The sequence below is a fragment of the Bufo bufo genome, chromosome 6 (genome assembly GCF_905171765.1).
Source record: "Bufo bufo chromosome 6, aBufBuf1.1, whole genome shotgun sequence".
Classification (NCBI taxonomy): Eukaryota; Metazoa; Chordata; class Amphibia; order Anura; family Bufonidae; genus Bufo; species Bufo bufo.
In genome coordinates, this window is record NC_053394.1 from 131,888,350 (window position 1) to 131,913,942 (window position 25,593).

The 25,593-nt window shown below is 44.5% G+C and overlaps 1 protein-coding gene across 3 annotated transcripts in view; it reads left to right on the top strand.

The window, feature by feature from the left end:
* RGS19 (regulator of G protein signaling 19) overlaps positions 1–25,593 on the top strand; it is a 71,980-nt gene that overhangs the window by 26,121 nt on the left and 20,266 nt on the right. The window contains exons 1-2 of one of the 3 annotated variants that reach the window (XM_040436143.1): positions 9,396–9,493; positions 18,454–18,583. The exons of 1 other annotated variant lie outside the window; for it this stretch is intronic. In XM_040436143.1, the coding sequence (XP_040292077.1) occupies positions 18,524–18,583 (60 nt within the window). In that variant the 5' untranslated portion in view covers positions 9,396–9,493; positions 18,454–18,523. Of the gene's footprint in view, positions 1–9,353; positions 9,494–18,453; positions 18,584–25,593 lie in introns of those variants that run through there. One more of the 3 variants, XM_040436144.1, reaches the window with a different exon arrangement.

Genomic DNA, 25,593 nt, shown 5'->3' on the forward strand with positions numbered 1-25,593 from the left:
CTGGTAAAGACCATTTGTTAAGGTAGATTTTATTATTTCCCCCCTTAAAATCGCTGCGTCGCTTCACATTGCTATCTATTTTTATCTTGGTTGTTGGGGTGCAATTTACACTCCTTCAGGCATCTCGTGAGGTTCACATGGCTAAAATCTGCACCAACATTTTCCCCTTTGACTTTAAAGGGCATCTGTCAGCAGATTTGTACCTATGAAACTGGCTGACCTGTTACATGTGCACTTGGTAGCTGAAGGCATCTGTTTTGGTCCCATGTTCATATGTGCCCACATTGCTGATAAAAATGTTTTAATATAGGCAATTGAGCTTCTAGGCTAACAGGGGCGTTGACATTACCCCTAGAGGCTCTGCGTACTCTGCAACTGCCATGTCCTCTGCCCTTTGATTGACAGGGCCAGGCAGTGAAAACTTCATCATGCCTGTCTGGACCTGTCAATCAAAGTGGAGAGGGCACGACAGTTGCAGAGAGAGCTGAGCCTCTAGGTGTAATGGCAACGCCCCCATTGCTCCTAGAGGCTAATGTGCATATACTAAACATAATTTCTATCAGCAATGCGGGCACATACACTGCTCACAAAAAGTTTGGGATATTTGGCTTTTGGGTGAAATTTATGGAAAAATAAAGTTCACGTTACAGTGATATGATGTAATGAAAGTAGGGCATTTAAGTAGAAACATGCAATGGTGATTTCCTCATCTCAAACAATTTATTGAAACAAAAGCCAACAACAGTGGTGGGTATACCCCACAAAAATGTCAATGTCTCAAAAATTTGTCATATGTGGCCTTGAGCATCAATTACAGCTTGACAACGACATCTCATGTTGTTCACAATTGGACTTATTGTCTGCTGAGACATGGCATCCCACTCTTCCTGAAGGGTGGCCCTCAGGTCATTGAGGTTGTGAGGTACAGAGTTACTAAGTGGCATCTCAGCTGGTTTTCAATGGGATTCAGGTCTGGAGAAAGTACAATTTCCTTAAATTGCCTGGAGTCGTGTGGCATCATCATCCGGTTCCGCAGAGCATTGTTCACAATGAAGCAGTCATCAGTGTGGGATGTGGTCAAAGGACGCCCACTTCTATGCATCTCTGTGACTCTTCCAGTCTCTCTGGATCTCTGTTGCAACCTGCTGATGACACTCTGTGACACTTTAAGCTTAGTGGCCACTTCCGTCCGAGAACATCCTGCTTGAAGCCTCGCAATGGCGAGGTACTGTTGATATATTGTTAGGTGTCGTCTTAGTCTCATGATGTCAAAATGTGAACATGATGAGGAGGACTGTTTAAATAGCAATTCTAATTGAGCCAGGAAATTAATTGGGTGATTCATGGATCAAACACCTGTTGTGAATTTTGCCGTTAAGCTCCTTGTTAAAGAACAGCAAGTTGTGCAAAAAGTACTGAAACACTGAACAGATGGACATGTGCATTCAAAAGTGACCTGTACTTTCATTTGAGGTACCCCAGTCTCCAGCAGTCGTTCCCTAATGATGCAACCTCGATGAGCTGGAGCATAATCATCCATGAAGATGAAATTAGGCCTGTGTTGTTCATGCAGAGGCACAATGACTGGATTAATGATGTTATTCAAGTAGTATGGGCTTGTCACTGTAACGTTCACAGTGTAGGGCAGTTCTGTATTGGCTAGACACACCTGCTCACACTGTAACACCACCACCACCAAGGGCTCGTCTGGTGACAACAGCGGCTGATGCATAGTGCTCTCCTTGACGTCTCCAACATCGTTAGCGGCCATCATTTCTGCTCAGTGTGAATAGACTTTCATCAATGAACAGCACTGAGGCCCACTAGTCCCTCGTCCAGCGTAGATGCTCTCTGGCCCATGCAAGACTATGACGCCTGTGGTCAGGTACCTTTTGCAGGTCGTCTAGCGCGCAGACCACTCTGATCTAAATGGTTTTGAATAGTCTGACATGACACATGGGTGCCTCTCACCTTCCTTAAATTGCCTGGAGTTGTGTGGCATCATCATCCGGTTCCGCAGAGCATTGTTCACAATGAAGCAGTCATCAGTGTGGGATGTGGTCAAAGGACGCCCACTTCTATGCATCTCTGTGACTCTTCCAGTCTCTCTGGATCTCTGTTGCAACCTGCTGATGACACTCTGTGACACTTTAAGCTTAGTGGCCACTTCCGTCCGAGAACATCCTGCTTGAAGCCTTGCAATTGCGAGGTACTGTTGATATATTGTTAGGTGTCGTCTTAGTCTCATGATGTCAAAATGTGAACATGATGAGGAGGACTGTTTAAATAGCAATTCTAATTGAACCAGGAAATTAATTGGGTGATTCATGGATCAAATACCTGTTGTGAATTTTGCCGTTAAGCTCCTTGTTAAAGAACAGCAAGTTGTGCAAAAAGTACTGAAACACTGAACAGATGGACATGTGCATTCAAAAGTTTAGAGGTCACATTAAGTTCACCTGTAAAGGTTAGAGCGCATTTTGGGTTCATCCTGAAATTTCACCCACAAGCCAAATATAACTTTTTGTGAGTAGTGTATGAACATGGGACCAACACAGTACTGCTGACAGATGCCCTTTAATAAAAAAAAAATCCACCTTGTGCACACAGTGTAAGGGTACGACCACTCGGTCAGGTTTCCTGGTGCAGTTTTGGAGGACAAAATTAGGAGTGGATCATGAAAGAAGAGTATGAAGGACAGATATAACTTCTCCTCTTTTTTTAAATTCACTCCTGAATTTGGAGGGTTTTTTTTGTACCTGAATTGAAAAACACTTGAGAAGTGACTTCCTGGATGCAGATATAATTGTGGTTTTCATAGAAATCAATGGGGAGACAGGAAAACCTCAACCAAAAACTCTTCAAAAGCTCTTATAAAATCTCCCATAAAACTACCCCCAAATTACAAATCTGCCACCAAAAACAACCTGTTTTCAGCCACTGATTTTTCTGCTGTGGATTTGAGACATGTGAACATACCCTAAGAATGTCTTCATCAAATGTATTTTCTAATCTTATGGACAGACAGAATGAACATTCACCTAGTCTGGATAACTAAGTGCAGTGGGGAAAGTTTTCCAATAAGATATCCTTCATGAATCCATGAGTCTCCATTCTGCATAATTATGGTGGTACATCTGGAAAGGTTTTGAACTTAAAGAGGACCTTTCACTTGTATAAACTATGTGAACTGAGTATGCTGCCATATAGAGTGGCGCCCGGGGATCTCACTGCACTTACTATTATCCCCAGGCGCCGCTCCGTTCTCCCGTTATAGGCTCCGGTACCTTTGATCCTTAAGTTATAGTAGGCGGGTCTTCCCTTGTCCTGTGGGCGTCTCCTTCTCCTAGGTTGCAGCGCTGGCCAATCGCAGCGCGCAGCTCACAGCCTGGGAGAAAAAAAACTCCCAGGCTGTGAGCTGTGTGCTGCGATTGGCCAGCACTGCAACCTAGGAGAAGGAGACGCCCACAGGACAAGGGAAGACACCGCCTACTATAACTTAAGGAGCAAAGGTACCGGAGGGCATAACGGGAGAACGGAGCGTCACCCGGGGATAATAGTAAGTGCAGTGAGATCCCCGGGCGCCGCTCTATATGGCAGCATACTCGGTTCACATAGTTTATACAAGTGAAAGGTCCTCTTTAATGATGAATTCCTGGGTTCCTGTTTCCAGGTTGCATGGTGATCTCAGGCTCTGCCATGGAAACCCAACCCATGGAGCCCCCAATGAACGGTTCTTGTGCTGACGTTGCTTCTAGAGACAGCTTCCAGATAAACTTGTTTGAGTATTCTTCAGCTTCAGTGCACAATATGGTTTAATATATTCTTGTAGGCGTCAGATGAGCAGTTTGGTCATTTATGAGACATTCCTCTAATATTTCCTAATGCAATAGATAGCAGGACTGTAGTATGTAGCAGTGTGTTTACCTACAGTGTCGGGCTTCAGCGTGTACATTGAGCGCATGTGCTGGAAAATACAGACCACATACATGACCCCTATGGGCCTGACATATGCCAAAGGAGTGTCCTTTGGCATCCACCAGTATAGCATATGTCACTGCTCCCACTGTATAAGAGAGTGCAGTACATTTCACAATGATGGCCTATGGTTGCTGTATACGACCATATGTATCAGGAGTATTTTCCAATGTGTACATCAAATGGATGCCTTAGACATGATGTGAATTGGGACTAATATTGCACAATACATCAGGACAACATGGTGACATGGGTTCACTGTAGGTTATGGTAAAATTACAGAACATATATTGTTTTTACAAAAGTCACAAGTACCCATATATCTGGAGTGTTTGGGACATAATTGGGGTCTGCAACGTAGGAGAAACACTGTAACAAGTGTGGACTCATGAGTTACACAATAGGCTCTGGAATATAGGAGAGACATTTTATTAAGTGTGGACTTACTAATATTATACCAGTGTTATTGCAATATTGTGCATTGGAGCTCACCTACACTATAATATCCTGTATTTGGAGCTCTCTATGACGCATTAGGCCTGTGCAATCTATAAGGGACACCCGTATACCTAAGGGCTATTAGATGTGGATATATGGTTTTAATCATTAATTCCAGGTAATTATCCCATGTATGAGATTTTATTTTTGTTATTTTAACTGCATTATTGTGTGATATTGATGTTATCTTCTGTACATTAAGTGGATATTCCTATAATAAATTCCATATATTCCCATATAGTGAGTGCCCTTCTCCTATACATTTTCTACTTAATTCTTAGGACGGGCGAGTCTATTGAAGTGTGCACCCATTTTATTGTGTTTTATTGGTGAGCCGCCTAACATACTATATTTATAATATATAATACACTCGGGTAGTGACTGACGTATATTATATATGTAGTACAGTACAGTATAGATCATACAGTACAGCAGGACACATAATATATAATACACACACGACTGACGTGTATTATATATGTAGTACAGTATAGTATAGAGCAGTGATGGCTAACCTCTGGCACTCCAGCTGTGGTGAAACTACTCATCCCAGCATGCTCCATCCATTTCTATGGAGTTCTGAGAACAGCCAAGCAAGTGTGCATCTTGGGAGTTGTAGTTTTACCACAGCTGGAGTGCCGGAGGTTAGCCATCACAGGTATAGAGCATACAGTACATCAGGACATATATAATAAATAATACACTCGGGCAGTGACTGACGTGTATTATATATGTAGTACAGTATAGAGCATACAGTACAGCAGGACATATATAATACACACACTCTGGCAGTGACTGACGTGTATTATATATGTAGTACAGTATAGAGCATACAGTACAGCAGGACATATATAATATATAATACACACACTCGGGCAGTGACTGACGTGTATTATACAGCCAGGTCCATAAATATTGGGACATCGACACAATTCTAACATTTGTGGCTCTATACACCACCACAATGGATTTGAAATTAAACGAACAAGATGTGCTTTAACTGCAGACTGTCAGCTTTAGTTTGAGGGTATTTACATCCAAATCAGGTGAACGGTGAAGGAATTACAACAGTTTGCATATGTGCCTCCCACTTGTTAAGGAACCAAAAGTAATGGGACTGAATAATAATCATAAATCAAACGTTCACTTTTTAATACTTGGTTGCAAATCCTTTGCAATCAATTACAGCCTGAAGTCTGGAACGCATAGACATCACCAGACGCTGGGTTTCATCCCTGGTGATGCTCTGCCAGGCCTCTACTGCAACTGTCTTCATATCCTGCTTGTTCTTGGGGCATTTTCCCTTCAGATTTGTCTTCAGCAAGTGAAATGCATGCTCAATCGGATTCAGGTCAGGTGATTGACTTGGCCATTGCATAACATTCCACTTCTTTCCCTTAAACTCTTTGATTGCTTTTGCAGTATGCTTTGGGTCATTGTCCATCTGCACTGTAAAGCGCCGTCCAATGAGTTCTGAAGCATTTGGCTGAATATGAGCAGATAATATTGCCCGAAACACTTCAGAATTCATCCTGCTGCTTTTGTCAGCAGTCACATCATCAATAAATACAAGAGAACCAGTTCCATTGGCAGCCATACATGCCCACGCCATGACACTACCACCACCATGCTTCACTGATGAGGTGGTATGCTTAGGATCATCAGCAGTTCCTTTCCTTCTCCATACTCTTCTCTTCCCATCACTCTGGTACAAGTTGATCTTGGTCTCATCTGTCCATAGGATGTTGTTCCAGAACTATGAAGGCTTTTTTAGATGTCGTTTGGCAAACTCTAATCTGGACTTCCTGTTTTTGAGGCTCACCAATGGTTTACATCTTGTGGTGAACCTTCTGTATTCACTCTGGTGAAGTCTTCAATTGATTGTTTATTTTGACACACATACACCTATCTCCTGGACAGTGTTCTTGATCTGGCCAACTGTTGTGAAGGGTGTTTTCTTCACCAGCGAAAGAATTCTTCGGTCATCCACCACAGTTGTTTTTTCGTGGTCTTCCAGGTCTTTTGGTGTTGCTGAGCTCACCGGTGCGTTCCTTCTTTTTAAGAATGTTCCAAACAGTTGTTTTGGCCACACCTAATGTTTTTGCTATCTCTCTGATGGGTTTGTTTTGTTTTTTTCAGCCTAATGATGGCTTGCTTCACTGATAGTGACATCTCTTTGGATCTCATCTTGAGAGTTGACAGCAACAGATTCCAAATGCAAATAGCACACTTAAAATGAACTCTGGACCTTCTATCTGCTCATTGTAGTTGGGATAATAAGGGAATAACACACACCCGGCCATGGAACAGCTGAGAAGCCAATTGTCCCATTACTTTTGGCCCCTTAACAAGTGGGAGGCACATATGCAAACTGTTGTAATTCCTACACCGTTCACCTGATTTGGATGTAAATACCCTCAAATTAAAGCTGACAGTCTGCAGTTAAAGAATATCTTGTTTGTTTCATTTCAAATCCATTGTGATGGATGCAGGACACATATAATACACACACTCGGGCAGTGACTGATGTGTATTATATATGTAGTACAGTATAGAGCATACAGTACAGCAGGACACATATAATATATATAATACACACACTCGGGCAGTGACTGACATGTATTATATATGTAGTACAGTACATTATAGATCATACAGTACAGCAGGACATATATAATACACACACTTGGGCATGACTGACGTGTATTATATATGTAGTACAGTACAGTATAGAGCATACAGTACAGCAGGACACATATAATAATACACACACTCGGGCAGTGACTGACGTGTATTATATATATAGTACAGTATAGATCATACAGTACAGCAGGACACATACAATATATAATACACACACTCGGGCAGTGACTGGCGTGTATTATATATGTAGTACAGTATAGAGCATACAGTACAGCAGGACACATACAATATATAATACACACACTCTGGCAGTGACTGACGTGTATTATATATGTAGTACAGTATAGATCATACAGTACAGCAGGACATACATAATATATAATACACACACTCGGGCAGTGACTGACGTGTATTATATATGTAGTACAGTATAGAGCATACAGTACAGCAGGACATATATAATACACACACTCTGGCAGTGACTGACGTGTATTATATATGTAGTACAGTATAGATCATACAGTACAGCAGGACACATACAATATATAATACACACACTCGGGCAGTGACTGACGTGTATTATATATGTAGTACAGTATAGAGCATACAGTACAGCAGGACACATACAATATATATTACACACACTCGGGCAGTGACTGACGTGTATTATATATGTAGTACAGTACAGTATAGATCATACAGTACAGCAGGACACATATAATATATATAATACACACACTCGGGCAGTGACTGACATGTATTATATATGTAGTACAGTACATTATAGATCATACAGTACAGCAGGACATATATAATACACACACTTGGGCATGACTGACGTGTATTATATATGTAGTACAGTATAGAGCATACAGTACAGCAGGACACATACAATATATAATACACACACTCGGGCAGTGACTGACGTGTATTATATATGTAGTACAGTACAGTATAGAGCATACAGTACAGCAGGACACATACAATATATAATACACACACTCGGGCAGTGACTGACGTGTATTATATATGTAGTACAGTATAGAGCATACAGTACAGCAGGACACATACAATATATAATACACACACTCGGGCAGTGACTGACGTGTATTATATATGTAGTACAGTATAGAGCATACAGTACAGCAGGACATACATAATATATAATACACACACTCGGGCAGTGACTGACGTGTATTATATATGTAGTACAGTATAGATCATACAGTACAGCAGGACACATACAATATATATTACACACACTCGGGCAGTGACTGACGTGTATTATATATGTAGTACAGTATAGATCATACAGTACAGCAGGACACATACAATATATAATACACACACTCGGGCAGTGACTGACGTGTATTATATATGTAGTACAGTATAGAGCATACAGTACAGCAGGACACATACAATATATATTACACACACTCGGGCAGTGACTGACGTGTATTATATATGTAGTACAGTATAGAGCATACAGTACAGCAGGACACATATAATATATAATACACACACTTGGGCAGTGACTGACGTGTATTATATATGTAGTACAGTACAGTATAGAGCATACAGTACAGCAGGACACATACAATATATAATACACACACTCGGGCAGTGACTGACGTGTATTATATATGTAGTACAGTACAGTATAGAGCATACAGTACAGCAGGACACATACAATATATAATACACTCGGGCAGTGACTGACGTGTATTATATATGTAGTACAGTACAGTATAGAGCATACAGTACAGCAGGACACATACAATATATAATACACTCGGGCAGTGACTGACGTGTATTATATATGTAGTACAGTACAGTATAGAGCATACAGTACAGCAGGACACATACAATATATAATACACTCGGGCAGTGACTGACGTGTATTATATATGTAGTACAGTACAGTATAGAGCATACAGTACAGCAGGACACATACAATATATAATACACTCGGGCAGTGACTGACGTGTATTATATATGTAGTACAGTACAGTATAGAGCATACAGTACAGCAGGACACATACAATATATAATACACTCGGGCAGTGACTGACGTGTATTATATATGTAGTACAGTATAGAGCATACAGTACAGCAGGACACATACAATATATAATACACACACTCGGGCAGTGACTGACGTGGAGCCGCAGCGCTGAGTTCGGAAGTGAATGGGGGCGGGGCGCATGCGCAGTGCGCCTCTGGCTGTGTCTCTGTCCCCGGGTCCCTCCCGTGTGTGTCCCGGTCCCCGGGTCACTCCCTCCTTCCCTCCCGGTACCGGCTCCATCCCCCCCTCCCCCCCCCGGCCAGGCGGATGTGCTTCAGGAAGCGACCGGGCTCCGGTGCTGCCCAGATTGTAAGTAGCAGCTGCCCTGCGGATGGGAGATCAGTGCATGGGGCACCGGGAGGGGGTCCCCGAATTCTTCTCTGCAGCCCGCACCGGCATAGGTGGTCACCGAGTGCAGGGGATCCCCTCTCTGGGTGCAACTCCCTCTACCCATCCAAACATACACTATACCTCCCTTCCCCTGCATCCTCAAACTACCCCCACACCGGGCACAAGAGGAGCATTAGTACTCTCCATACCCCCCCCAAACATACCATGTACAGTCCTTCCTGTGCCCCAAACTACCCCCAGACCGAGGGCAAGATACACCCGACTATCCTGCACAAAATACCCCCTCATCTCAAACTATCCCCACACTGAGCACAGTTCAGGCAGTACTACCCTGCATGCTAGTATTATATACACAGTACCCCTACACCCGGGACTGTGCCTAAGAGAGACATTACTACCCTGCATGCTAGTATTATATACACAGTACCCCTACACCCCAGACTGTGCCCAACAGAGACATTACTACTCTGCATGCTAGTATTATATACACAGTACCCCTACACCCCAGACTGTGCCCAACAGAGACATTACTACCCTGCATGCTAGTATTATATACACAGTACCCCTACACCCGGGACTGTGCCTAAGAGAGACATTACTACCCTGCATGCTAGTATTATATACACAGTACCCCTACACCCCAGACTGTGCCCAACAGAGACATTACTACCCTGCATGCTAGTATTATATACACAGTACCCCTACACCCGGGACTGTGCCTAAGAGAGACATTACTACCCTGCATGCTAGTATTATATACACAGTACCCCTACACCCCAGACTGTGTCCAACAGAGACATTACTACCCTGCATGCTAGTATTATATACACAGTACCCCTACACCCCGGACTGTGCCCAACAGAGACATTACTACCCTGCATGCTAGTATTATATACACAGTACCCCTACACCCAGGACTGTGCCTAAGAGAGACATTACTACCCTGCATGCTAGTATTATATTCACAGTACCCCTACACCCGGGACTGTGCCTAAAAGAGACATTACTACCCTGCATGCTAGTATTATATACACAGTACCCCTACACCCGGGACTGTGCCTAAGAGAGACATTACTACCCTGCATGCTAGTATTATATACACAGTACCCCAACACCTCAGACTGTGCCCAACAGAGACATTACTACCCTGCATGCTAGTATTATATTCACAGTACCCCTACACCCGGGACTGTGCCTAAAAGAGACATTACTACCCTGCATGCTAGTATTATATTCACATTACCCCCATACCATAAACTATCCCCACACTGAGCACGGGACAGATATTACTACCCTGCATACTAGTATTATACACACATTATCCCCACACTGAGCACAGGACAGATATTACTACCCTGCATGCCAGTATTATATAGACAGTACCCCTACACCTCAGACTGTGCCCAACAGAGACATTACTACCCTGCATGGCACTATTATATACACAGTACCCCTACACCCCGGACTGTGTCTAAAAGAGACATTACTACCCTGCATACCAGTATTATATACTCGGTACCGCCTACAGCCCACACTGGGCCTTAGAGAGACTTTACTACCCTTCATACCAATATCATATACACAGTACCCCTACACCCCAGCCTGTGCCTAGGGCTTCATGCACATGGCCATATCCATTTTTGCCGCTTGCAAATATCGAATCCCCAAAACATGGATACCGGCCCTATGCATCCCGCATTTTGCATGCCACGGAATGGACATACTGTGTGCTGTCTGCATCTTTTGCGGTCATATTGAAATGAATGGGTCCACAACCGATCCTCAAAAAATGGGGATCGGATGCAGATCAAAACTATTGTGTGCATGAGGCCTTAGAGAGACCTTTCTACCCTGCATGGCACTATTATATACTCAGTACCGCCTACACCACACACTGGGCCTTAGAGAGACATTACTACCCTGCATACCTGTATTATATACACAGTACCCCTATACCCCACACTGTGTCTAAAAGAGACATTACTACTACTACCCTGCATACCACTATTATATACACGGTGATCCCTACACACCAGACTGTGGCCAAGAGAGACATTACTACCCTGCATGCCAGTATTATATAGACAGTACCCCTACACCTCAGACTGTGCCCAACAGAGACATTACTACCCTGCATACCACTATTATATACACGGTGACCCCTATACCCCACACTGTGTCTAAAAGAGACATTACTACCCTGCATACTTGTATTATATACACTATACCCCTATACCCCACACTGTGTCTAAAAGAGACATTACTACCCTGTATACCACTTCTATATACACAGTGATCCCTAGACCCCAGACTGTGCCCAAGAGAGACATTACTACCCTGCATGGCACTATTATATACACAGTACCCCTACACCGCGGACCGTGAGTTAAGGCTCATTCACACGGCCGTAGGTGGGCCGTTCCGTGCATTGGGGACCGCAATTTGCAGTCCCCAATGCACGGGCAACCTCTGTACGGCCGCCGGAACGAATCCAGACCCATTCAATTTGAATGGGTCTGCATTCGTCCGTTCCACAAAAAGATAGAGCAAGTTCTATCTTCTTGCGGAGCGGAAGTACGGAAATGAACCCCACGGAAACATTCCATAGTTTTCCGTTCCGTGATTCCGTTCCGCACCGTTCCACATCTCCGGATTGGCGGACCCATTAAAGTGAATGGGTCCGAATCCGTGATGCGGAATGCACACTGAACAGTGCCCGTGTATTGCGGATCCGCAAATGCGGGCCGCAATACAGCAACGGAGGGTCAACGATCGTGTGAACGAGCCCTAAGAGAGGCATTAGTACCCTGTATACCTGTATTATATACACAGTACCCCTATACCCCACACTGTGTCTAAAGACCGTATGTCTCGGAGGGCATACTGTCATGTGCATGAGCCCTTAGGCACAGTGTGGGTTGTAGGGGGTACTGTGTAGATAATAGTGGTATGTAGGGTAGTAATGTCTCTTTTAGGGCTAATTCAGACGGCCGTGGTGTTTTGCGGTCCAAAAATTGCGGACCGCACATGGCTAGCACTATGATAGAAAATGCCTATCTTTAATACAGGGCCGCGGAACGGAACTACAGATACGCATTGAATTGAATGATTCTGCAAAATCGAGGAACAGATCCGGACCCATTCATACTGTCAACTGAATGACCCCTTAGGCACAGTCTGGGGTGTAGGGGTACTGTGTATATAATACTGGCATGCAGGGTAGTAATGTCTCTGTTGGGCACAGTCTGTGGTGTAGGGGTACTGTGTATATAATACTGGCATGCAGGGTAGTAATGTCTCTGTTGGGCACAGTCTGTGGTGTAGGGGTACTGTGTATATAATACTGGCATGCAGGGTAGTAATGTCTCTGTTGGGCACAGTCTGGGGTGTAGGGGTACTGTGTATATAATACTGGCATGCAGGGTAGTAATGTCTCTGTTGGGCACAGTCTGTGGTGTAGGGGTACTGTGTATATAATACTGGCATGCAGGGTAGTAATGTCTCTGTTGGGCACAGTCTGTGGTGTAGGGGTACTGTGTATATAATACTGGCATGCAGGGTAGTAATGTCTCTGTTGGGCACAGTCTGGGGTGTAGGGGTACTGTGTATATAATACTGGCATGCAGGGTAGTAATGTCTGTCCTGTACTCAGTGTGGGGACAGTTTGTGGTATAGGGGGTACTGTTAGGCTACTTTCACACTTGTGGCAGAGGATTCCGGCAGGCATCCGGCAATCCGGACGCAAACGGATGCATTTGTGAGACGGATCCTGATGCAGATCCGTCTGACAAATGCATTGCAATGCCGGATCCGTCTTTCCGGTTGTCATTCGGAAAAACAGATCCGGTATTTATTTTTTCACATTTTTAAAGGTCCATGCATGCGCAGACCGGAAGAACGGATCCGTCAATGCGCCACTAATACATTTCTTTGGAAATTAATGTCGGATCCGGCATTCAGGCAAGTGTTCAGGATTTTTGGCCGGAGAGAAAACTGCAGCATGCTGCGGTATTTTCTCCGGCCAAAAAACGTAAGAGGGACTGAACTGATGCATCCTGAACGGATTGCTCTCCATTCAGAATGCATTAGGATAAAACTGATCAGTTCTTTTCCGGTATTGAGCCCCTAGGACGGAACTCAATACCGGAAAAGAAAAACGCTAGTGTGAAAGTACCCTTATGCAGGGTAGTAATGTCGAGGTGTAGGGGTACTGTGCATATAATATAGGTATGCAGCATAGTAATGCCTCTCTTATGCTCAGTCCGGGGTGTAGGGGGCCCTGTGTATATAATAGTGCCATGCAGGATAGTAATGTCTCTAAGGCTTCATGCACACTACCATAGTTTCGGTCTGCATCCGATGCGCATTTTTTGAGGATCAGTTGCATACCCATTCATTTCATTGGGGCCACAGAAGACTCAGACAGCACACAGTGTGCCCGTATGTGCATTCTGTGCCATGCAAAAAAACAGAACATGTCTAATTTCTGTGGACAAAAATAGATATTTGAACAGACTGGCGAACCTGTGGAAGGGAAAATGCGGGATGCATAGGGCCGGTATCCATGTTTTGGGGATTTGCTGTTTGCAAGCTGCAAAAATGGATACGGCCATGTCCATAAAGCCTTAGGTACAGTCTGGGATGTAGGGGGTACTGTGTTTGTAATACTGGTATGCAGGGTAGTAATGTCTCTCTTCGGCACAGTCCCAGGTGTAGGGGTCCCGGCGCGGCACTCATCGTCGCACGGGAGCGCACAGTATCATAGGTTACTATGATGCTGTGCGCGTTGGGCTATTGTCCCGCACTCATAAGATCATATGAGTGCGGGACAATAGTCCTGCGGGCGGCCCGATGCGCACAGCATCATAGTAACCTATGATACTGTGCGCTCCCGTGCGCACGATGTGTGCCGCTCCGGGACATATGGCCCGGACCGTATGTCTCGGAGGGCATACGGTCGTGTGCAGGAGCCCTAAAAGAGACATTTCTACCCTGCATGCCACTATTATATATACAATACTCCCTACACCCCGGATTGTTCGTAAGAGAGACATCACTACCCTGCATACTAGTATTATATACACAATACCCCTATACCCCACACTGTGCCTAAGGCAACATGCACACGAACGTTGTTTGTTTCCGAGTCCGTTCCGGGTTTTTTTTGCGGATAGGATGTGGACCCATTAATCTCAATGGGTCTGCAAAAAATGCGGACAGCACACCGTGTGCTGGCCACATCAGTATGTCCGTTCCATAGCCCCGCAAAAAAAATAGAACATGCCCTATTCTTGGCCGTTTTAGGCATTGTTACAATGGATCCGCAAAAAAAAAAAAACGGATGGCATACGGATGTCATCTGTTTTTTTTTTTTTTTTTGCGGACCGCAAAACACATACGGTCGTGTGCATGTAACCTAAGGCCTCTTGCACACAACCTCTTGTATGGCTTTTTCAGTATTTTGCGGTCCGCAAAAAATGGATCCGCAAAAAATATGGATGACGTCCGTGTGCATTCCGTTTTTTGTGGAACGGAACAGCTGGCCCTGATAGAACAGTACTATCCTTGTCCGTTATGCGGACAATAATAGGACATGTTCTATCTTTGAACGGAAATACGGAAACGGAAGGCATACGGAGTACCTTCCGTTTTTTTTGCGGATAGGATGTGGACCCATTCATTTCAATGGGTCCGCAAAAAATGCGGACAGAACACCGTGTGCTGGCCACATCAGTATGTCCGTTCCGTAGCCCCGCAAAAAAATAGAACATGCCCTATTCTTGTCCGTTTTAGGCATTATTACAATGTATCCGCAAAAAAAAAACGGATTGCATATGGATGTCATCCGTTTTTTGTTTTTTTTGCGGACCGCAAAACACATACTGTCGTATGTAACCTAAGGCCTCTTGCACACAACCGTATGGCTTTTTCAGTATTTTGCGGTCCGCAAAAAATACGGATGACGTCCGTGTGCATTCCGGAACGGAACAGCTGGCCTCTGATAGAACAGTACTATCATCCTTGTCCGTTATGCGGACAATAATAGGACATGTTCTATTCTTGAACGGAACTGAAATACGGAAACGGAATGCGGATCCATTGAAATGAATGGTTCCATATATGGTCCGTATACGAACGCAAAAAAATGAACGTAAATGGAAGAAAAAAACGTTCGTGTGCAAGAGGCCTAAGAGAGACATTACTACCCTGCATACTAGTATTATATACACAGTACCCCTACACTCCACACTGTGCCTAAAGCCTCATGTACACGACCGTGGTGTGTTTTGCGGTACACAAATCGCGGATCCGCAACACACGGATGGCGTCCGTGCGCGTTCCGCAATCTGCGGAACGGCACGGACAGCCTTTAATATAAATGCCTATTCTTGTCCGCAAAGCGCGGACAAGAATAGGACATGTTATATATTTTTTAGCGGGGCCACAGAACGGAGCAACAGATGTGGACAGCACACGGAGTGCTGTCCGCATCTTTTGCAGCCCCATTGAAGTGAATGGGTCCGCATCCAAGCCGCCAAAACGGCGGCTCGGATGCGGACCAAAACAACGGCCGTGTGCATGAGGCCTAAGAGAGACATCACTACCTTGCATACTTGTATTATATACATAGTACCCCTACACTGTGCCTAAGGGCTCATGCACACGACTGTTGTTGTTTAGCGGTCCTTTTTATCACGGATACATTGTTCCGTATCCGAGTTTTTTTTCTTCTAATTTAATTCCTCTTCCATTCCGTTATTGCACAAAACATATCTGTATGGTTTCCGTATTTGATCCGTTTTTTGCGGATCGGAAACAGTAACTTATTAATCACCAAACATGAGCAATATGGGCTGAGCATAGCATTTCTACAGTATGGATCCGCAAAATATGGATGACATACGTTTTGTATTTTTTGCAGACCCATTGACTTGAATGGGGCCTCGGACTGTGATTTGCAGACAATAATCGGACATTCACTACTTTTTTGCGGAACGGAAACGGAATGCACACGGAGTAACTTCCGTTGTTTTTGCGGACCCATTGAAGTGAATGGTTCCGCATACGGCCCGCAAAAAGAACGGAAGCGGAAAGAAAATACGTTCGTGTGCATGAGCCCTAAGTGAGAAATTACTACCCTGCATACAAGTATTACGTACACAGTACCCCGTAGACTGTGCCTGAGAGAGATATTACTACCCTGCATACCAGTATTATATACATAGTACCACCTACATACCAGACTGTGCCTGAGAGAGATATTACTACCCTGCATACCAGTATTATATACATAGTACCACCTACATACCAGACTGTGCCTGAGAGAGATATTACTACCCTGCATACCAGTATTATATACATAGTACCACCTACATACCAGACTGTGCCTGAGAGAGATATTACTACCCTGCATACCAGTATTATATACATAGTACCACCTACATACCAGACTGTGCCTGAGAGAGATATTACTACCCTGCATACCAGTATTATATACATAGTACCACCTACATACCTGACTGTGCCTGAGAGAGATATTACTACCCTGCATACCAGTATTATATACATAGTACCACCTACATACCAGACTGTGCCTGAGAGAGATATTACTACCCTGCATACCAGTATTATATACATAGTACTCCTACACTCCACACTGTGTCTGTCTAAGGCCCCTTTCACACGAGCGAGTATTCCGCGCTGGTGCAATGCGTGATGTGAACGCATTGCGCCCGCACGGAATCTGGACCCATTCATTTCAATGGGTCTGTGTACATGAGCGTTTTGGTTTTCACGCATCACTTGTGCGTTGCGTGAAAATCGCAGCATGTTCTATATTCTGCGATTTTCACGCAACGCTGGCCCCATAGAAGTGAATGGGGCTGCGTGAAATTTGCATCGCATCTGCAAGCAAGTGCACATGCGATGTGTTTTTCACTGATGGCTGCTAAGAGATGTTTTTTGTAAACATTCAGTTTTTTATCACGCGCGTGCAAAACGCATTAAATCGCAATACACCCGCGCGATAAAAACTGAACAGCTGAACGCGATCGCAGACAAAACTGAATGAAATTGCTTGCGAAATTGTGCATTTTTCACTGAATGCATCTGGACCTCACCCGCTCACGCTCGTCTGCAAGGGGCTTAAGGGTCCATTCACACGTCAATTTTGCGGAACAGGTGCAGACCCATTTATTTTCAATAGGGCCGCAAAGGATGTCCACATCCGCACTTCTATTACGCGGCCCTGCAAAAAAATAGAACATGTCCTATTCTTGTCCGCATCCACGGACAAGAAAAGGCATTTCTATCATGGTGCCTGTCATGTGCGCTTGGCAAAATGCGGAATGCACATGTCCGGTGTCCGTGTTTTGCGGATCCGCAATTTGCGGACCGCAAAACAGTTGCGGACTTGTGAATAGACCCTAAGAGAGACATTCTGAGAGACAAGCTACTTCCTGACTGTACTCAAGAAAGGCAGTACTACCATCCATACCTACACTGGCCTCCTGCACCCCAAACTATACCATCACTGTCCCCAGGAGAAACATGACTACCCTGCATGCCACGTGTATACGCAGTGAGTGGGGGCATTTGTTCATCTGCATGTGTGGTTTGTGGTATGTGATACCCAATTTTTGGGGGAGATTTCTCAAAACTGGTGTAAAGGAAAAATGGCTTAGTGGCCCATAGCAACCAATCAGATTCCACGTTTCATTTGTCAGAGCTCCTCTGGAAAATGAAAGGTGGAATCTGATTGGTTGCTACAGGCATCTAATGCAGTTTTCCTTTACGCCAGTTTGATAAATCTCCCTCATGTGTCACAGCAGAGGAGATGGTTGTTTTTGTACATTTATACGGTATTAACACCCCTCACCCCCTAATTGGTTTTGTCCACTTTGTTCTCCATTGTACAGGGTCCTAATCCTAAAGCCCCAAATGCTCCTGGCATAAACAAAAGGGAGGTTATAGCAGAAGCCTCAAAACATGGTCTCCATGGAGGAGCTATATGAAAGCGGACCAATGATGTGTACCGTGCTATATAATGTATGTGTATTGCAGCACTGTGTGTTTTGTGCATGTCCAGCTGTGGATTTGGGGAAGTGAATGTGCAGGAGGAGGAGGTTGTAGTGTAGCGGCACTGTACAGTGAGTAATGTTCGGCCACGCAGTTATTTGTCCCCATGCATTGTTCTGTATACAGTGCCATGTTGTGCAGTGCTGGATGCCGCAGTCTTATGGCGGGTAACTAAATAAGTAATAAGTTACAGAAATCTTCATACAGCGCCAAAGTAGTTTTGTTTTTTGCTTTTTTCCCCAAATGCCTCAACTCTTTGGTTCGGAGAAGCACTGGGTGAGATGCCAGCTTACGTGTCTGTGATGCCTGAGGAGACGATGAAGAGGGGACATGTTTGGCTCTTCACATTATCACTAAATTAGCTCAGATTATGGGTCAGGGACTAAAGACAGGGATGGAGCCGCCCTTTCCACCATGAAATAATGTCCTCCGAACTTTCTAACATTTTCCATACAAGAGTGTTTGTTTGTTTTTTGCGTTTTTTTTTGTCACTTTTTTCCATGATGCGGGCCAAACACACCCATTGAAGTCTATGGGTCTGTGAAAATCACGGACACAACACAGATGGCGTCCGTGATGCATCGGTTTTTCAGTGACCACTTATAGGAGATGCTGTGGAAATACATTTTCAGCACAGCATCATCCGTGGAATACAGATGACACATGGAGGGTGATAAACTGACACACGGACCAAACACGGATGCTTCACAGACCTCTTCACAGATATAGCATGGACTGTGATCGAGGCTGACATGAAGCGGATGCAGTAATGTGAACGTGGCCTAATGGTATGGTCATACTTGGCGGATACACTGCGGATTTGCCATTACAGTACCAGCAAAGTGGCTTTTATGAAATCTCGTCCATGCGGCAAAAAGAAAATCCACAGTGTGAACTGAACTCTGATTTTAACTCTACAGCATGTCAATATAATCTGTGGAGGCCCACTGCGATGCTTAGTGTGAAATCCAACGGAAATCCACACTGGATACGCAGCGAAGTTCGCAGTGGAAATTTCCTCTGCGGGAAATCCGCTACGTGTTTTACCACTTCACATTGACTTCAGTGGGGAAAGTAGCCTCAAAATGCTTGAAAGAAGTAACATTTGACAGCGTTTCTGAAATCAATGGGAAGTTGGCGTTTTGGACGCATGTTACTGTATGTAAATGGATATTTTATTCAACGTAATATGCTGCATTTTTTAGCCATTTAAACATAGCCTATGCCCCTCTTTCATATTTCCCATTCCTTTGGAATAAAAGGGGAATTGCTGAGAAGCAGGTAGGGGATATGTTCCATTCTTGTTGTCCATGGGAGCAGATCCCTAAAAGGAGCGGACTGGGAACTTTATGTGGCCCTGGATAAAAAAATTAAAAAAAGTGGCCCCATGTTGTAGGTGGTCCAAATTGACAGAAGGTAGGGATAACATAAGTAGGCAGTGCCAGCAATACCATATTGCGGCACAAAATACCGCAGAGCCAAATACTTCAGTGCAACACAATAAACTGACCGAGCAGTATCAAAATCACAATGCAGCTCAAAATAATGCTCCAGCTGGACAAAATACCTCCTCAGAAGCTGCCCTTTTGTGGTGGCCAGCACTAGCTGCCATGTTCTGTCCTACTATTCCATTTGCCTCAAGATGGCAATACAGTTGATATTAGGAATCAGGAGGGCACCTGTGGTCGCCGGCCAGGAAGATAACTACTTGACGCCCCCAGCATTAATTAACTAGCGGCCATGATGAGGGCTCAGGTCATTGGCCCACCAGGAAATATCCCTGTAGAATCTATGGCCAATCTGCCCCTGGACCCATACACCAGGTGGGCTAGCAGGAAAGGCTCATAGACCTCACAAGACCTGGGTGGCCTGCTGGCTCTGGGCCTGAGACCTAAGTGGCCTGCTTTCTGTGGGCCTGAGAGCTGGGTGGCCTTCTGGCTCTGGGCCTCAGACCTAGGAGACCTCCTGGGTGGCCTGCTGACTCTGGGTCAAGACCCTGGGTGGCCAGCTGGCTCTGGGCCTAAAACCCTTCTGACCTTGGCCCCATCACCTGCTGTGTCTGGATCTGAGACCCGGGTGGCTGGGTGGAGCTGGACCAGAGAATCTCCTCTCTTCTGGGTCACTGTCCTTTGTGGTACATAACCATAACACAACTATGAAATGTATTTCCTACAGAATAAGCTTGACTAGCAGGTGTCACTGGTCACACGGGTCCTAGATGGTGGTTCTTTTCCCACATGACAGACTATGGGTAAGGGAGTTGCACTTTTTGTGGTCTGTTCTCTCTCTGAGCTTCCTGTTTCGTAAAGCTACATTTGGCACTTTGTTGAGTAGAATGTTCACTCTTTCCAAAGCTCATCTGTCTAGATCAGCAGCGGTCAACCTCACAGGCACCAGACACTCATATTTGGACACCCCCAGATGGGGGTTGTAGAGTTTATTCAGCATAATAGATCTTTTTGTAACCACAGCATATTCATTAAATGCACTTAGTAACTTATGTACTTAGCACATAGTAAAACCAGAACAACCACAAAGCGTTCCAAAAAGCACGGTGACAATGATTGCATACTGTCTATAGGGTCCTCAAACCTCGTATGTGGCAGACATTTGCATATCCTGCACCCTATGACTGAGCCAATTCCAAAATAATCAGTAATGCCTCATTCACACATCAGTGTTTCGTCAGTGATTTCCATCAGTGACTGTAAGTCAAAACCAGGTGCGGCTCTAACCACAGAACAGTTGCAGATCTTTCCCTTATACCTTATGTCTGTGGAGGATCCAATCCTGGTTTTGGCTCACAATCGCTGATGGAAATCACTGACCAAAACACTGACGTGTGACTGAGGCTTAAATAGGATCCACAATAAAGACGTCCAGGATTTTGAGATTGATGGCCTGTCCTCGGGATAGGCCGTCAATATCAGATCGGCAGGGGACCAACACCCTGCACCCCCACTAATCAGCTGTTTCCCGTTCACTTCAGTGGGAGATGCTCTGCAGTGACCAGCTTCATCCACTACACAGTGGACAGTAGTGTGTAGTCCCAGCACCAGAGCTAGAAAGAAATGGCTAAGGGCTCATGCACATGAACGTATTTTCTTTCTGTGTCTGTTCCGTTTTTTTTTTTGCGGACCGTATATGGAACCATTCACTTCAATGGATCCGCAAAAACAACGGAAGGTACTCCGTGTGCATTCCGTTTCCGTATTTCCGTTCCGCAAAAAAAGTTGTGCATGTCCTATTATTGTCCGCAAATAACGGTCTGAGGCCCCATTCAAGTCAATGGGTCCGCAAAAAATACGGAACGCACATGGAACACATCCGTATATCATCCGTATTTTGCGGATCCATACTGTAGAAATGCTATGCCCATGCCATATTACTCATGTGTTTGGTAATTAATAAGTTACTGTTTCCGTTTCCGATCCACAAAAAACGGATGGCATACGGAAACCATACAGATATGTTTTGTGGAATAACAGAACGGAAGAGGACTTAAATCAGAGAAAAAAACCTCAGATACGGAACAACGGATCAGTGAAAAACGGACCGCAAAACAACAATGGTCGTGTGCATGAGCCCTAAATCTCAGGGTTGCTGGGTTTCGAACTCCCGAACATCTGATACTGATGGCCTATCCTGAGGGTAGGTCATCATATCAAAATCCTAGACAACCCTTTTAAGGCATTATAGAGGTCATTTATTAAACAGAAATTTGCCTAAATTAGGTGTATTTCTGGTGCAGATTGCGACACAAAGATCTGCGAATTTTCCCCGCTCACGCCAGATCAAAAAAAGTGGGCGGGGAAGAGGAGGGGCTGGCAGGGCTGTCTCATTTACCATTTTCTATGCCTGTTTCAGGTGTAGAAAATGTTCTAAATGTAAGACAGTCAGGCTGGTTTCCCACGGGCGTTGCGGAAAAAGATGCGGGAACATGCGCAATTTTTCCGCGCGAGTGCAAAACATTGTGATGCGTTTTGCAAGCGTGTGAGAAAAATCTGCATGTTTCGTACCCAAACCCGAACTTCTTCACAGAAGTTCGGGTTTGGGATCGGTGTTGTGTAGATTGTATTATTTTCCCTTATAAGGGAAAATAATAGCATTCTTAATACAGAATGCTAAGTAAATTAGGGATGGAGGGGGTTAAAAAATTATAATAAATAATTAAACTCACCTTATCCACTTGTTCGCGCTGCCTGGCTTCTCTTCTTTCTTCTTAGATGACTTGGGAGAAAAGGACCTTTGGTGACGTCACTGCGCACATCACATGGTCCATCACCATAATATAGTTATAAGGGAAAATAATAGCATTCTTAATACAGAATGAATAGTACAATAGGTCTGGAGGGGTTAAAAAAATGTAAAAAAAAATTAACTCACCTTAATCCATTGCAGGGCTTTATTAAGACCGGTGTCTAAAACGCCGGTCTTAATAAATGTGCCCCTATGTTAGTACAATAGAAACATAGAACCATTTGGCCCATCCAGTCTGCCCAATATACTGAATACTATGAATAGCCCCTGGCCCTATCTTATATGAAGGATGGCCTTATGCCTATCCCATGCATGCTTAAACTCCTCCACTGTATTTGCAGCTACCACTTCTGCAGGAAGGCTATTCCATGCATCCACTACTCTCTCAGTAAAGTAATACTTCCTGATATTACTTTTAAACCTTTGCCCCTCTAATTTAAAACTATGTCCTCTTGTAGCAGTTTTTCTTCTTTTAAATATGCTCTCTCCTCTTTTACCTTGTTGATTCCCTTTATGTATTTAAAAGTTTCTATCATATCCCCTCTGTCTCGTCTTTCTTCCAAGCTATACATGTTAAGGTCCTTTAATCTTTCCTGGTAAGTTTTATCCTGCAATCCATGTACTAGTTTAGTAGCTCTTCTCTGAACTCTCTCCAAAGTATCAATATCCTTCTGGAGATATGGTCTCCAGTACTGCGCACAATACTCCAAATGAGGTCTCACTACAATAAAGTAGACCGGTGGTCAGGCAGCAACTCACAGTATCATAAATCATTATGATGCTGCGAGTTTGGGTCGGAGGAGAAGTGTTCCATCCAGAAAATGCTGCTGACACTAAGACTACTTTCACACTCGCGTTTAGTGCGGATCCGTCATGGATCTGCACAAACGCATCTGTTCCGATAATACAACCGCATGCATCCGTTCAGAACGGATCCGTTTGTATTATCTCTAACATAGCCAAAACAGATCCGTCTTGAACACCATTGAAAGTCAATGGGGGACGGATCCGTTTTCTATTGTGCCATATTGTGTCCGTGAAAACGGATCCGTCCCCATTGACTTACATTGTGTCTCAGGACGGATCCGTTTGCCTCCGCATCATCAGGCGGACACCAAAACGCTGCAAGCAGAGTTTTGGTGTCCACCTCCAAAGCGTAATGGAGGCGGAACGGAGCCAAACTGATGCCTTCTGAGCGGATCCTTATCCATTCAGAATGCATTAAGGGCAAAACTGATCCGTTTTGGACCGCTTGTGAGAGCCCTGAACGGATCTCACAAATGGAAACCAAAATGCCAGTGTGAAAGTAGCCTAAATCTGCATCACATCAAAATTTCCGCACAGTGTAGATGAGATTTTGAAAATCTCATCTACTTAGCTGGTACTGTATTAGGCTACATGCACACGACCGCAAAACGGACTAGAATAGGACGCGAACATCACATCTTTTGCGGACTCAAATTAAGGGGGGGGGGTTAGTAACGTATATAAAACATAACTTTTAATAAATCTAGTTTAGAAAAGTGCCCCCCGTTTAATTTGAGTTTCCAATCTGTGCAGTACTCTTGGAGAGTTACCAACGTACATCTCTCTCGGATAGGCGATCCCTTTTCATTTTCACATCTTTTGCGGCCCCGCTGAAGTGGATAGGTCCGCGGACCCAAACAACGGTCGTGTGAATGAGCCATTAGGGAAATGGCATAGCTTGGAGTGCTACGCTGTTTCAGTAGCTCTCATGCACAGCTCTGTTGTTTCCCGGCCAAGAGGTGGTCGGGACTGATGCGAACGAACCCTTAGGCCCCTTGCAGACGAGCGTGTCCGGATTAGGTCCGGATGCGTCCCGCTGCATTGCGGCAAACCCGCGCGAGTAGGTACGCAATTGCAGTCAGTTTTGACTGCAATTGCGTTCCGATGTTCAGTTTTTATCGCGCGAGTGCAATGTGTTTTGCACGCGCGTGATAAAAAAACGTCTGTGGTACCCAGACCCGAACTTCTTCACAGAAGTTCAGGTTTGGGTTAGTTGTAGTGTAGATTTTATTATTTCCCCTTATAAGGGAAAATAATAGCATTCTGAATACAGAATGCATAGTACAATAGGGCTGGAGGGGTTAAAAAAATAATAATAATTTAACTCCACTTGTTCGCGCAGCCGGCATCTCTTCTGTCTTCTTTTGTGAGGAATAGGACCTTTGATGACGTCACTACGCTCATCACATGGTCCGTCACATGATCCATCACCATTTTTTTTAACCCCTCCAGCCCTATTGTACTATGCATTCTGTATTCAGAATGCTATTATTTTCCCTTATAACCATGTTATAAGGGAAAATAATAATTATCGGGTTCCCATCCCGATCGTCACCTAGCAACCATGCGTGAAAATCTCACCGCATCCGTACTTGCTTGCGGATGCTTGCGATTTTCACCAACCCCATTCATTTCTATAGGGCCTGCGTTATGTAAAAAACGCACAATATAGAGCATGCTGCAATTTTCACGCAACGCACAAGTGATGCGTGAAAATCACCGCTCATGTGAACAGCCCCATAGAAATGAATGGGTCCGGATTCAGTGCGGGTGCAATGCGTTCACCTCACGCATTGCACCCGCGCGGAAATCTCGCCCGTGTGAAACTGCGGACTTTGGCCTCATGCACACGACCGTGGTGTGTTTTGCGGTCCGCAAAACAGGGATGGCATCCGTGCTCGTTCCTCAATTTG